At 45.1% G+C, this 14,240-nt stretch overlaps 1 protein-coding gene across 1 annotated transcript in view; it reads right to left on the reverse strand.

Annotated features, from left to right (window-relative positions):
- Positions 1 to 14,240, reverse strand: part of LOC126530535 (uncharacterized) — a 35,353-nt gene that overhangs the window by 8,056 nt on the left and 13,057 nt on the right. The window contains exons 2-3 of the mRNA XM_050177807.3: positions 13,418 to 13,528; positions 4,476 to 4,774 (exon numbers count right to left, since the gene is read on the reverse strand). Of these exons, the coding sequence (XP_050033764.1) occupies positions 4,476 to 4,774; positions 13,418 to 13,528 (410 nt within the window). The remainder of the gene's footprint in view (positions 1 to 4,475; positions 4,775 to 13,417; positions 13,529 to 14,240) is intronic.

Consider the following 14,240-nt stretch of genomic DNA (forward strand, 5'->3'; position numbering starts at 1 on the left):
TGAGCCCCAACCCAAACATTACCGTTATCTTTTGCTTGTTCCTCACGGTCTGTGTGTCAGTTGCATCATGCGAAAGGAACTTTTCCAAGTTAAAGCTGATCAAAACGTCTCTGCGCTCCACCATGAGTGATAAAAGGCTATCAAACTTGGTGATACTGGCTATAGATAGGCCTTGAAATAGACAAGTCCACTTGTCAAAACGTTGGCTCCAGCTTTCACCTTGTTCTCATTTTGCTCATCGACTTGAATTTCTTTCTCCCGCCTTCCCCATCTTTTCCCTGGCCATAGAAAAAGAACATGTAAAAAATGTAAACTTTACTACTAGTAATTAACGAGTTTGTAGAAGGAAAGTGTCGGAAAAAGAACTTCTGTAGGAAATGTGTCTTTACCGGTCATTAGATTTTAGTGTAAAATGCTCAATGTCTCACCATGGTTTGTATGTCGTCAGTATGTATAGCGTTCCATTTATCAGTTTTGAATCATTTGCATTAGTTTTGTATCAGTTTCGCAGTTGAATAAAAATACTGTCTCCTAGTCCTAGCTAACCGTCTCTATCATTTTGTTGTTGTGTGACTTCATGTCACAAATTCAGTATGCTGTTTCAGCTGCACAGAATTTTATAAAAAAGGTGAATTTCCCGGTATTCTATCAAGTTATGCATCTTTGTGACCACTAGGAACTTGGTATCGTGCAAAATATGGCAGATAATTATTAAGCATATCTTAATTAACTGCTTAAAATGAGCAATTATAGAGGAAGCATTTCAATTCGGGGATTGGGGACTCAAAGTCATATTATTAACTCGACAAAAACTTCTCTAAACGAAATCGTCTTGGGTGCTAGAGCCTGCAGTACTTTGGCACTGCGGGCGGCCCAGTGTGGCATTACCAAAAGAAATATGAAGTAGTGCGCCAGTAACGTCAATCTCTCTATCCTCTCCATTGGGAGTGCAGACCAACAGTAGCACAAGCTTTTGCTGGCACGGCTTTCATCACGGTCTTCTCTTTTTTTGCATGGCGATGCTAAGAATTGACTTGAAGCGTGCTTTATTCCATTCCCAACCTTGTGGCAGTACCACAGCTCAGATAATCATGTTTGCCAATAGCAGCAGATAAAGAAAGGCTTTATGCATCAGAATGAAGAGAACTCGTAATTGTCGCAGCATGGGTGCCCGTGCAGCAGGTAAGCAGGTGGCGGTTTCTAATAGGGTGGGGAAATCGGCATTACTGACATGCTATTTAATTTTCATTTGGGTTCAGGGCTGCCCACAGCCAAAATACTGCATGCCACAGTACCTACGATGATTTTTGCGAAGTTGTTGTTGGGCAACATATGACTGTCGCGCTTCAATTTTGCGAATGCAATATTGCCTCTCAAATTGCTAATTATTAATATATATATTAATATATTTTTTGTTACTTGCGAGCCACATTTTTCACGATGCCGCATCTGTATTGGCTGCTGAGCCTTACAGTCTGACAGCAGATGTGCAAATGCGCTTATCACAAGTTATCAGTGCAGCACCCTGTGTTATTTGGTGCAGAAAATAAAACAGCGTGTATACCTGCTACATTCGCGATCTCTGGGAATGAAAGCGAAGGAGAGGGGGGCCGGGGGACGTGCACGGTATTCAAGGCAGCTGTGCTGGTGTTGAAATCACCCAATCTCCCCAGAAATTGTCAATATCCTCGCCTTCCTGACTACACCCGGGAGTTGGGGAGGGGGGTTGACAAATGACCTATGGGCCCTGGGTGCCAGACGACCTAGCTATGCCGCTGCCCGTAGGGCCTTTCTCTTGTTTGATCACTTTTGGAGATAGATTCACTTTTGTGTGACAATATCCAGCATAGTACCCTACGTAAGCAACAGGCAACCTGCCAACGCACTCAAGGATGTGTGACGCGAAAATAACTCCGACAGGTTTGCCATTCCTTTCACTGCATCTGCTTCCGCTGGCCTAGCCAATTAATGCGCACTGAAAGTGGTATCTTTAACAGTTGCCAATTGTGAATACTGCCCCACAATTTTCTGTCTACTTATGTCACTGCCACCTCATTCAGAGATCGCTGTATTTATTCACACAATGAACATGCTTGCATAATAAATGCACTGCCAACTTTGCCCTTCAAAATAGGTATTCCCCCCCACCTCCCATTGCAAAAAAAATTGACAGCCACTTTAGCATACGCCGAAGAGGGTGAAGACAAAAGCCTGTGCATTCAAGAGACATTCAATAAATTATTTGACATTTTCATTCGAATGCACCGTTACTTCTTATTACTTTTCTCCCACCAAAGGTTGTGGGCTCGATTGCTTTAATCGAGGCTATCTGAATTAACTGTCGTAATTTGCTATAATTAAGCACTAAAGGCTGTGGGTTATAGTGCCTTATTTAACTGTACATTAACTAATTGTGCCTTAATTTGCCTTAGCACTAAAGGTTGTGGGTTCGACTCCCCCCGAAGGTTGTGGATTTGAGTGCTTGAATTAGCTCTATCTTAATTACCTTGCCTTCTTTTTTTTTTTTGCCATCATGAGCGGCATCGGAGCCAGCTGTGGAAGAAGCCGACAACAGACGCGCAAGCAGTGGCACGAGCGCGTCTCTGTACGAGGCGAGCTCACGCGACTTTCTGTACCGCAAGCTGCATTTTCAAGGCCACCATCTGATGAGGCATTTAAGGCTTTCGCCTTAGCAATTACGCCCCTAACTTTGTCCTGTGCAGTCTCGCAAACAAATAGCCGTGCTGTAGTTTCTCGTCTCACTCGCTCTGGCTGATGATGACAGTCCATGTCCCCAAGAGCTTTCTCTTGGCAGAAAAATTAATCCCCCGCATCACTGTGCAGCAGCCAATCAAAATGACCGGTACAGAGTTGCGTAGCTAAACACGAGTGACCTAGCGAGCTGTGGGTTGGCCCTATTTTTCAAAGTGAAGCCTTCATCGCTTACCCACAATTTGGCGTGTTGTTGTCGGCTGTCTCATCCAGTAGAATCTGCTGTTAGCAGGAAAACAATCGTTCTCTGAGGTGTTACGTGACTTGACACCAGGCCCATCAGCCTATATGGCTCACAACGTTACTGACATTTTGCCAAGCTTGCTATCCTCGCATAATAAAACCTTTGCTTTGCAAAGTATGCAACCCTGGCTACTGACAGTTACATGAAGCATTTGTTGCAAAAAGCCGCAGTGGAACGTATGGTGGAGCATGGGAGTCATGCTGACACAATGTTATCTAACACAATGTTTTAATCATTATTCTTTCTTTTTTATTTTTACTCTTTTATAAAGGTTCCCATAAAATTTACCCCGCATAGGAAACAGCCCCACACTTGGTCTTTCAGAAAAAAAGGTGTGTTTTTTACGCGAGTAAATACACTATTTACATCACCGAATGTTGTCAAACATAACTGAAACACACACCCATCAGCCCACTACAGTGGTTGAAGGCCATTCACTATGTTGCCAAAAACTGCCAAAGTAGACCATCCAACTGTGCACCCCTCTTCTAAACACCGGGTGACTTGCTTCGTTATTTCATTGAGTGCTAAATGATGCTGGTTTTTGTGATAGCATTAAGGGCCCCTTGTCACAGAAAATCCAGTGTTGGCATCCAACATCTTCGTTAGTGCCAATTCCCATATATATTTAGGTATATGATATGCCATGCCTTGCTATATGACATGTGGTATATGCAGGTTATATTGCCACACCATTCTATCACTAAGGTTGATCATATTTTGTCTTATATTCTTGACAAAGTGATTCCTCACATTTTGAGAATCACAGGCCAAAGGCGAATGTCATAAAGAAAAACAATGACAGCGCATGCCTTTTGAGTGAAATCTCCTATGACTGAAATATTAAAAGTGCGAAACAATAAAAGAAACATAATAGTGATGTAATTTGTTTTGGTGCAGCTGTGCAAAACCTCCGGGATCGGCCCACGCAAGAGGTCATGTTTCTACCAGAAGGCTCGCCTTCATTCATAGCGTTAGCCACTAGCGTTTCCCGGTAAGCATTACAGTCACATAAGCTGCAGTTGCCACGAAGCGTGAGAAGCAGTCAGGGATCTTTGAATGCTATGGCATTCTCTTGAAAGCGAAGCTTAAGCATCCTCCAACTTTTTTCTCAGCATGGTCATAGTGCATTTGTATGCTTCAGTGATGTCTGTTACTACAAGACCATCACATCAGGTTTCACTGATGCCAATAGTCTCCTCTTTTGCTTCCAAAGGCACGCTTCACTTGGCTTCAGATTTAAGGAATTTAAAGAGATAGGAAGAGAGAAAGATGAGCGTTAAAGTGACAATTGGCGCACAAAATTGAAGGAAGACACATCACTTTCACAGCCCATCTCACAGGCCCATAGATCACAGGAAGCAAACTAGCACTCTGGCTGTCATTAGCACAATGTCTGTCGTGACCACTGACCAAGTATCTTTTGCTCTCACAGTGACAGAGGCAACAGGATACTAACCATGAATTGCTCGTCCTCGCCGTCTTCTGCTCCAGCTGCTGTGTGTAGAAGGATGCGAGCCCTGGCGAGTCCTGTGCTCCTTCCTTCTCCATGGCGCCTCTTCCGGCGCATGATGGTTTTGTACCGGTTCTCGCACTGCTCGCCCGTGCGCCGCTGCCCCGTTACCTCGAAGATGTGGTCGGCAATGCGCTTGAACATCTCCTTTTTGCTCCGAAACTTTTTGTCTGGCCCAACCTGTGGCACGTAGCGCACGTAGTTCTCCAACAGGACCTTACTCTCGTGGCTGTTCCACTCGATACCTGTGCAGTGGAGCGCATAGAGTGATGTACCAACTGCAACACCGAGGCCATCTACACTATCACCATCAGCTGAATTAAAGTGTGCGGCAGGACAGAGGCTTCTTTCTATGACCTCTAATTTGCCCTGTCCTGTGCTGACTGCATCCAGCTGACACCTGAAAGCTTTCTCACTTCAACTACAAAATCTTTCTCTATAATCATGGCCAAAAGACTCTTTCCCCCTCCTGCCATCCCACGATAGATGCAAGCCAGACATCTGAAGGAGCAGACAAAAGAACATGACACTGATCTTGAATGATTTGTTAGAGGGCCCCTCACCAGGTTTGGCCGTTTTGAGCTGACAAGCTCCATACATACAGTGCACACTAACAATCGTGTTTGCTAAGTATTACATCCCTACACGCCGTGGAAAGAACTTAAATTTCAAACCAAACGCTCTCTGCCCTTCTCCTCACGGGCACCGTACTCCAAGCTAGAGAGTCAACGTATATCGTGCAAACGTGCTTATGTAGTTCACCAAGCTGTAACATTTATCATAGTGGCATGCGATTTCGAGAATTATTCAAAGCAACATCTGTTATTTGTGTTATCTGTTGCTTCAATAGATGAATTTAAATGTTAGAGAATTAATAAAACACATAAACCAAATGTCTGCATGTTTTTGTTTTACTTCACACCACACCAAGAGAGATGTACTTCAGTTTCGTCTGCTTGTTCCCATGTCTTGCAGTCGCGTACGTTGAGAGCGGAACTATGTCATTTTCTACTGTGTTCCAGTGCGTGATCATGCTCCATGATCCACTTGTGTCTGCCTGAGTATTTGTGTGGCACTGACTTATACCCCTAGACAGGTGTTCTGGTGCACAGCGCACAAAATCGTGCGCTGAGTAAAACAAGACAAACGCAACAGTTCACACATGACGTCGTCAGCTGAAGTGCGGTGTGCAGCAAAAAAGCGAGGGGAAAAAAATGAAGGCTATGACATATGAGTTATGCAATCCTCTAGCTCTGGTATCGGAGAACAAAGGGAAGGAATTTTGCTTGCGGAGGCTAGACGTGGCAAGTGGAGAGAGCGTCTCTCTTGGCAGTGGCACTCGCCTTCTGAAATGATGGGTTCGTAGCACTGAAATATTTATATCTTGGCTATTAATGAACCGATTTGAAAAACACTTGTAGCAGAATGCTCCCTAGAGGGCACGTAACAAATTCTAGCATATAGCTGAAATTATTTATGTGGCCTGGTGAGGATCCCCTTTAAAAAGTCGGTGCTCATACCATTCCTCCCTCTTCTCGGACATGCTTCGTGTGCACTGTTAAAAGATTAGCCATAAATTACGGCCAAGAACATTTTAATCTTAGAAGCAGACAAATGGGACAAGCACAAGATCAGTAGTAACTGATTGTTAGCTGAAATACATAAGTAAATAAGTAATCAAAGAAAAATGAAGAAAAGGAAATTACTGCTGACACCTGAATGGCTGTAAGCAATAGGAGGGTGTGTGTAGAGGAGCAAAAGGTAGAGTGAAGAAAGGACACATTTACATATATACAACAGCGCGAATAGGTGCATGTTATCTACAGTTTGCTTGCGGAGCGACTTCCTCAAAAGAGTTTGTCACGTGGTCCCGTACACTGGTACTGTTAGGTTCACATGGAGCAGCTGGGTGGTGAGGTCTGACTGCTCGCGGAAGTCGCACAGTGTTTTGTGAGCTGCATCCTGCATGCGAGAGGAGCCAAGTAGCCATACAAGTTCTCAGCACTGTCAGCCAGCAGCCCGTGTGTGAGATAGCAGCTCAAGGGTTCCTCCTGCAGTGCCTTCGAGGCACCGCACGAGGAACCCTTGAGATAACCCTTGAGGAACCCGCAGGAGGGTACTGGCAGCGTCAACATATTGTTTCTTTTTTTTTTTCTTTTACTGTAACAGCGGTAGGATATGGCCAGTTGTTAACTCGCACAAAGCTCAACGTACCACTTTAGCTATGATAAGCCTGATAACTTCCAAATTTTTATTTAAGGGGCCCCTCACCAGCACTGATAGCAAATTTTGGCTATATGCTGCAAGTTGTTACGTGCCCTCTACCCTCTAGGGAGCATTTTCACCACAGGAATTTTTCAAATTGGTTCATTAATAGCAGATAGAAATGTCTGAAACGTTGCAAACCCATGATTTCAGGAGGCAAGCTTCATTGACAACATAGACACCCTCTCAACTTGCCTTGTCTAGCCCACGCAAGCAAAATTTCTTCCCTGCGTTCTCCCATATCAGAGCTGGGGGATCGCGACACGTGTACATCATGGGCCCTGCCTTCTTTTTTTTTCTCTCTCCCTCTTGCATTCCGGCTGCACAGTGCACCTCCGGCGACAGTCTCTTGCGTGAGCTGATGAGTTTGTCTTGTTCCGTTTCGCTCTGTGCATGATTCTATACGCTGTGCAAGAGCACACCTTGCACGAGCTGGAGTCGGGCATGTCAAAAGAGGTAGCTGGCTCATGCCGTCGTCCAACTTATCCATGCTAGGGATGTGGTTGAAGGGAGGAACTTGTTCTTATCGAGAACTAGGAGTACGTAAGGGGATTTATTTACTATGTTACATGAAGGGTGGACAACGTTACATTTCATAAGTCTAGCATGACTGAAAATGAAGCACACCGAGAAGCCAAAAACGGCTGCTTAAACACACTCTGTCCTCCCTAGATCCCCAGGCAAGGAAAAACTGCCGTCCAACCTTCGTCCAATCGGAGCATCCAAGGTCGCCGATGTGCCTGCCTTTGAGGGCGAGGGTTCACACACTCACTCCCGCACTTTTGTTTCACTGAACACACTGAGCGAAGAAGGTCCTCGTAGACAGGAGTTGTCACGCTTGACTCAAGCTGGTGCGTCCCAATTCCAGAGCTGACTCCGCGGTCAGCCGCCATGTCTGTCAAACGACTGTGACGATTACTGGGGGCCGTGAGAAAATGCTGTAAAGCACCCTCTTCCAGGAGTTCTCTTGTTCCAATTAGACTGTGAAGGCGACAGCGAACCAACTAACAATACTCTGTCTGCCAAACGTAGCTAGCCTTGTTGGCGCCGTGGGGCTGTCCGAAGGAGGCGTATTGTTGGCTTCGTGAAGCGATTCGTCGCAGCGGGCCAAGAAAGGTTCGAAGGATGCTACCCCACAGGCCCATCGTAACAACCTTCACTGTTGTCTGGCTGCTTCTGCACCACATTTAAATGGATTGCTCAGAGCGTGCTCGTTCGGAAAGAGTTCCCAAAATGCGGTTGCCACGGCTGTGATTTGATCCCACAACCTCATGCTTAGCAGCATAACACCATAGCCGCTAAGCCACCACGTTTGGGGTGGGTAACAACGCCTGAAGCATAAGTTCCCCTGCTGGATAACACAACTCCAAGGGTAAACACAGCTCTAGGAGGGAAGGGTGCTCCTTCTCATTTCTTTATTACAAGATATATGTACACTCTGATTTTCTGTGAAAAGCTCATTGCTTATTTTTCTACGTCATCAGTTAGAGTCTTTCCAATATTGTCAAAAAGGGCTGCATTGCTGTTGCCAAGAAGTCAAGGATGAAAGACACCTTGCCTATTCCCACTGCTGTATTGACCCTTTTTGCAGCGATCCCGTGGGTGCTGCCATGTTTGATTATGTGGTGATGTGTCCATTGCTTGCCTCAGTGCCTCCGTGTTTACAATTGATGTGTATGACGCTGGTGTGGCTTAGCGAACCTGCTTTAGGAGATATCGGAAACGGTGACTGGGTGGACAACACCAAGCTCTGGCCACAGCCTCAGAGAACATGTAAAAGCGCTTTTGGAGCTGATTAAGAGATGTCTAAATGGCACAAGCAGCGTATGTAGTGCTTGTTCTAAAACCGGGGATAAGTGTGTATTGCAGGCTCTCCAACCTTTCATTACGAGTTCAATCAGGATTAATGTGTTTTGACCTTCGTTCTTTATTTGGAAAACATTTTAAAGCAGTGGCTTGTCACATTTCCGACTCAGTAAATTTCCTCGGTGCCGTTACTATCTGATTAAATTTTCTGCCTAATCGCTTGCGGGTGTGCTCAGTTCCAATAAATTTGTTCTTGCTGCGGACAAGGCTTGAAACGTAGCTGTTCTCTACATTGTAATATCCTGTAACAAAGATGTATTATCGCTAGTAACACGTTTATTCTTGTGGACCATCACAAAACATTCAGCTTCCACTATTCATGTGCTGTCGGTGTAGTCCATCATTTATCGTGCATATATAGTGCACATATATTCAAGTGTGTGCTCATTCATTTATTCTTGATAGAATACGAATGATAGAATAGGCATAAGTTTCGTGCCAGTTGGTGCAGATGTATATAGACAATGTGGGCGAAAGTTACTATGACAGGAAGCTGCACTACTCCCTTTATCATTGTTTAAGGAGTGATACACACTCTTGCCGACTTTCCGGGGTTGAAGTCCTGTCTTTAGAGGTTAACTATACAACGCTGGCAGATGAGTGAAGCTTTTACAGTGAAGCTTTTACAGCGAAGCTGTACTTGGCTAGCTGATTCGTCTGTCCGTCCGTCCGTCTCTCGCCTGTACGCTGAAAACTCCTCCGCCGCAACCCCGTGCGGATGCGGAAAAAAAAGAGAGAGAGAGTCGCGCGATTAGCTGCGCCAGTAGTGATGTCGTTGCTCCCCGTCGCAGCCGAGCGCACGCACAGCAGTTTCTCTCCGGCTTCGGAATGGGTAAGCCAAACGTCATACATACTCCCGAGAAGCAGGCAGTTTTCAATCAGCAATGCCACGAGCAGAACCGGGAACGAGCTTGTCTACGTCGTGCCGATGCTGCAGCCTGGGCACAAGGACAGGCTCATGCAGCCGAGCACAAGCAGAAACCGCGTACCGAGGATCCGGCAGCCTACCAAGCCGTCGTTCAATGAACTGTCGGGATTAACCCAGTGATAAATACTGGGACCGCTCATTTAAGCTTCGCTGGTTAACCATTAGTACGGAGTGCTTGGGCAGTGATTTTTTACCCTCGAGGAAAGTCATGCATCATGAAGGGCCAGCAACACAGGCTCGCCTTATGTAGCAGTGGTCCGTGAAATTGGTCACACAGATTCACTCCATTCTTTAATAAGCTGGTCACTATTTTTGCAGCCAACTACTGCACACATCTTCTATCCACCGCTCCACAATTTGCAGTGCGATTGGTGCACAGTACGTTAGCAAAAAGGAAGTTGCGTTTCTGACAGCACAGAAGCGGGGTAGAAGTGATAATGGTTTCTTATTCTTGTGCTGTGGCTGAAGCCATGTGCAGCACGCCATTGAAAGCACCATCTCCTTTATCTAGGACAAACTTTTCTAAACAAACTTCTAAACAAACTTTGTTCATTCCATTATGTTCGCTGCTGCCTAAAATTATAAGTTGAAATCACAAGTTTGTGAGTGAGTGCATGTGTACATTTTATTTCTTCTTGTTTCGATCCCATATCACATATTAAAGCTGCACTGGTATTCCAAGCATTTTGCTCAACTAACCACTCCAGTTACCATTAAACCTTCTCTCAATAGCACACGCAGTTTCAAATATACTGGTTGATATATAGTACAGTTTTTTTTAGATACATTTAGATACAAAGCCCTAAACCACCCCTTTGGGCTTGGTAAAAAAACATAGTCGTGCGCGGCGCATGGATCTCGCAAGCGGAATGCGAAGTCCCCTTTCTCTAAAAGGCTCTCTTTTCAACAGAAGCCTGCTACTCACTATTTTCTGGATGCTTTAATTCGTAATATTGCATATTCCCATAGGCGGCTGCTATTGGCGAATAGCTGACATCAATCAAGAAGGGTGTTTAGATCAGTGCACTTCTTCCTACTGTTACTGTGTATATTTATTGAGACAATTCAATAAACAGGCTAAGGTAAGCAAAAATGTGCTTTAGAATTTTGATAATAATTCTGTACTTCGGGAAGAAGCTGACTGTTGTCTGCTCATGCTCGGCTGCGGCCACCTGCATAAGAATTAAACGTTGGCCACTCTGATTATCGTGTCATAGCCTTCGGGTCTCGCTAATTTTGACTCGTTGTGCACACAACTAGCCTCTAACCATGCTAAACTTAAGGTCAGACCACATACACGCTTACCAGCCCATGCTCACTCCTGGCTGCTCCTGGTTAGATGCCTTGGCAAACTAATTCATCATCATCATCAACCTGTTTTATGTCCATTGCAGGACAAAGGCCTCTCCCTGCGATCTCCAATCACCCCTGTCCTGCACCAACCAATTCCAACTAGTGCCCGCGAATTTCCTAATTTCATCGCTCCACCTAGTCTTCAGTCGTTTTCGATTGCGTTTCCCTTCTCTTGGTACCCATTCTGTAACCCTAATGGTCCACCGGTTATCTAACCTGCGCATTACATCACCTGCCCAGCTCCATTTTTTTCTCTTGATGTCAATTAGAATATCGTCTATACCCATTAGCTCTCCTATCCAAACTGCTCTCTTTCTGTTTCTTAACGTTATGCCTAGAAATCTTCGTTTCATCGCTCTTTGCGTGGTCCTCAACTTGTTCTCAAGCTTCTTTATCAGTCTCCAAGTCTTTGCCCCATGTGTCAGCACTGGTAAAATGCTCTAATTGCACACCTTCCTTTTTAATGATAATGGTAAGCTTCCAGTCAGGAGCTGGCAATGTCTGCCGTATGCGATCCAACCCATTTTTATTCTTCTGTGAATTTCCTTCTCATGATCAGGGTTTCCTGTGATTTATTGACCTAGGTAAACGTACTCCTTCACAGACTCTAGAGGGCGACTAGCAATCCTGAACTCTTGTTCCTTTGCCCGGCTATTTATCATTATCTTTGTCTTCTGCATATTAATCTTCAACCAAATTCTTACATTCTCTCTTTGTTAAGGTCCTCAATCATTTGTTGTAGCTCGTCTGCATTGTTGCTGAATAGAACAATGTCATCAGCAAACTGAAGGTTGCTGATGACATTGTTGAAGCTTGACATTGATGACATTGCTGAAGCTTGACATTGATGACATTGCTGAAGCTTATTCCTTTCTGACTAATTCACAGAACTTCAAATGCGCAAGTTGGATGTGGCTACTATTCGTCAATCAAGCTGGTGCAGGACAAAGCCAGTTCACTACGTAGCACAGCCAGACAGGAGTGTATGAGCGCGAGTGGACACTCGAGTCCTGCCGTGCACAAAGCAAATGCTATAGCTGCATATAGCTGTGGTCTGCTACGTATCACAGATACCGCGGCCGCCATGGGTTATCGCGACAAGTCCACTGGCTGAGCGCACTGCGGATCACCAAGGACAACCACATTTGGAGCATCGTTATGTGCCAAAATTGGAAACAGTGGCATCTACGTGAACATATAAAATCAAACTTTAACTGCGCGCCACAGTAACATTCACTAGTTGGAGCGTTGTGGGCACACCTCGCTCTGCCATAGCCTTCACAGTGCAAGTCATTGAAGAAGAAGCGGAAGCACCGCGAATGGCATGTTTGATTGCCAATAACTCCGCTCTGCTGAACACGTAGAAAAATTTTTTGTGGCAAAGTAGTTCTGAAAGAGTCTAATTTAATGAAGTTCAGCGTTTGACGGAAGCCCGTCTGGTCGGGATGAAACATGGGTAAAAGGTAAACAAAAACCCGGGGCACTTCGCCGACCAAATAAAGATTTAAAAGAAAAGAAGACGTTTCGGCTCCCACACGGGAGCCTTGTTCACAGGTAAAATAAACAAAGGTGCTCAAGTAGCTCGCTCAAATAGTCTTGAACACGTGACGCAGGCAGCGCGCATACACTGACGGCAGATTGCCATCGCTCCTATTCAGAGTGTGTGGCGTAGTCTGAATCATGAGTGACTCAAGATAAAGGCGTCGAGATAGGCCTTTTTCCCTGGCAAGGACACGTGCCTTCCCCCAGTCAATTGCGTGGCCGCTTGAAGTGGCATGCTCAGCCAAAGCACTGGATTTCACATTTTCTTTTTTGACGTCATAATTGTGCTGTTTAAGATGCCTTTCAAAGTCACCAGTTTTGCCAATGTACACGTAGTCGCAATCCGTGCATGGGACAACGTACACAACACCTGGGAATTTCTCTTTGGTAATTTGTCCTTAACACTTTCAAGACTTAACACGTTCAAGACTATTTAAGCGAGCTGCTCGAGCACCTTTGTTTATTTTACCTGTGAACAAGGCTCCCGTGTGGGAGCCGAAACGTCTTCTTTTCTTTTAAATCTTTAAATCTTTATTTGGTCGGCGAAGTGCCCCGGGTTTTTGTTTACCTTTTACCTGAGTCTAATTTAACTTCAAATGCATTTCTCGACTTTGATCAAAAGTGGTTCAGGGCCCCTTTAAGTCATGTGTTCAATGGGTAGGCAATAAGGTGCAAATAATGTGGTGGTAAATCTTCAGAAGGCTCGAGGTTAACGGTCTGGCATTTTAGTTTAGCTCAGAACACTCAAAGTGCACGATACCATATTATAATTTGTTCACTACTGTATGTACAAAGCTGTCCACGATAATGGACGCGATCCCTATGGAGGTCGAGCGATTGTGGTAGGAGGCTGGCCTCTAGAAACACAAGCATAAAAAACACCACACAGGGGATTGCGTACACCTTCACCACGGCAGAGTGAGCTGTTACTCACCGCCATTACGGGGAGGAACCTGCATCACGTCAGGGATCACTTGCACGGGCACCAGTGTGCTGCCCTCCAAGCTTCCTGCCCTCTCCACATGGATCACCATCTCCTGCTCGCCTGGGATGATGGGAACAGTGAATACAACCCTTAGCTTTGCTGGTTCACTGGCGTAAAACAACGATGTCAAACCAATGAAAAGTCCGCAGCACAAAAGGCACACACTTGCAAAGATACCACCTGATTAGCTGTATGCAGGAACAACTGGGCACCAAGAAGACAGACAGCCCAGCAACACCACAAGGAATACATATGGTGCAAAAGGAGGGAACACCAGCTTCATTTTACAGATGTCAAATAGTGCGTGTTTAATCCCCCTCTGGTCCAGAGGTGCATGCAGCCCTCATGTCAGGTGAACCCAGTGAAAGACAATTTGTGTGCTTGAGCTGACAAAGACAAAGAAAAGTGATTACAATGGTCTAGTGCCATGCCCAATCATTTACTGTCTTTCAACTGTACTAAACATTGTTTTCATGATTCAGAGAGACAGTCATTCTCCCCTAAATGCACGGGATAAACATGAGACAAAGATCTTTCTCCCAGCAGTAATGTTGCACTAAATCATGTGGCATTGTCCACACAAGCACGCAGAAGTTGCCCACTCTAGTGAAAGACTTATTAACAGGAGGATGACAAAGCAATACTTGTGCCCTCCACTTGACTGCATAAGCCAACGCATTCTGCTACTGGTCATAAAAAATAGACTAGCCCACTTGCGCACCTTGTTTTAAAGGGACACTAACATCCAAGAGTTTAGCTTGGTGAAATGTTT

This window comes from Dermacentor andersoni, chromosome 4, assembly GCF_023375885.2.
Source record: "Dermacentor andersoni chromosome 4, qqDerAnde1_hic_scaffold, whole genome shotgun sequence".
NCBI classification, from domain to species: domain Eukaryota; kingdom Metazoa; phylum Arthropoda; class Arachnida; order Ixodida; family Ixodidae; genus Dermacentor; species Dermacentor andersoni.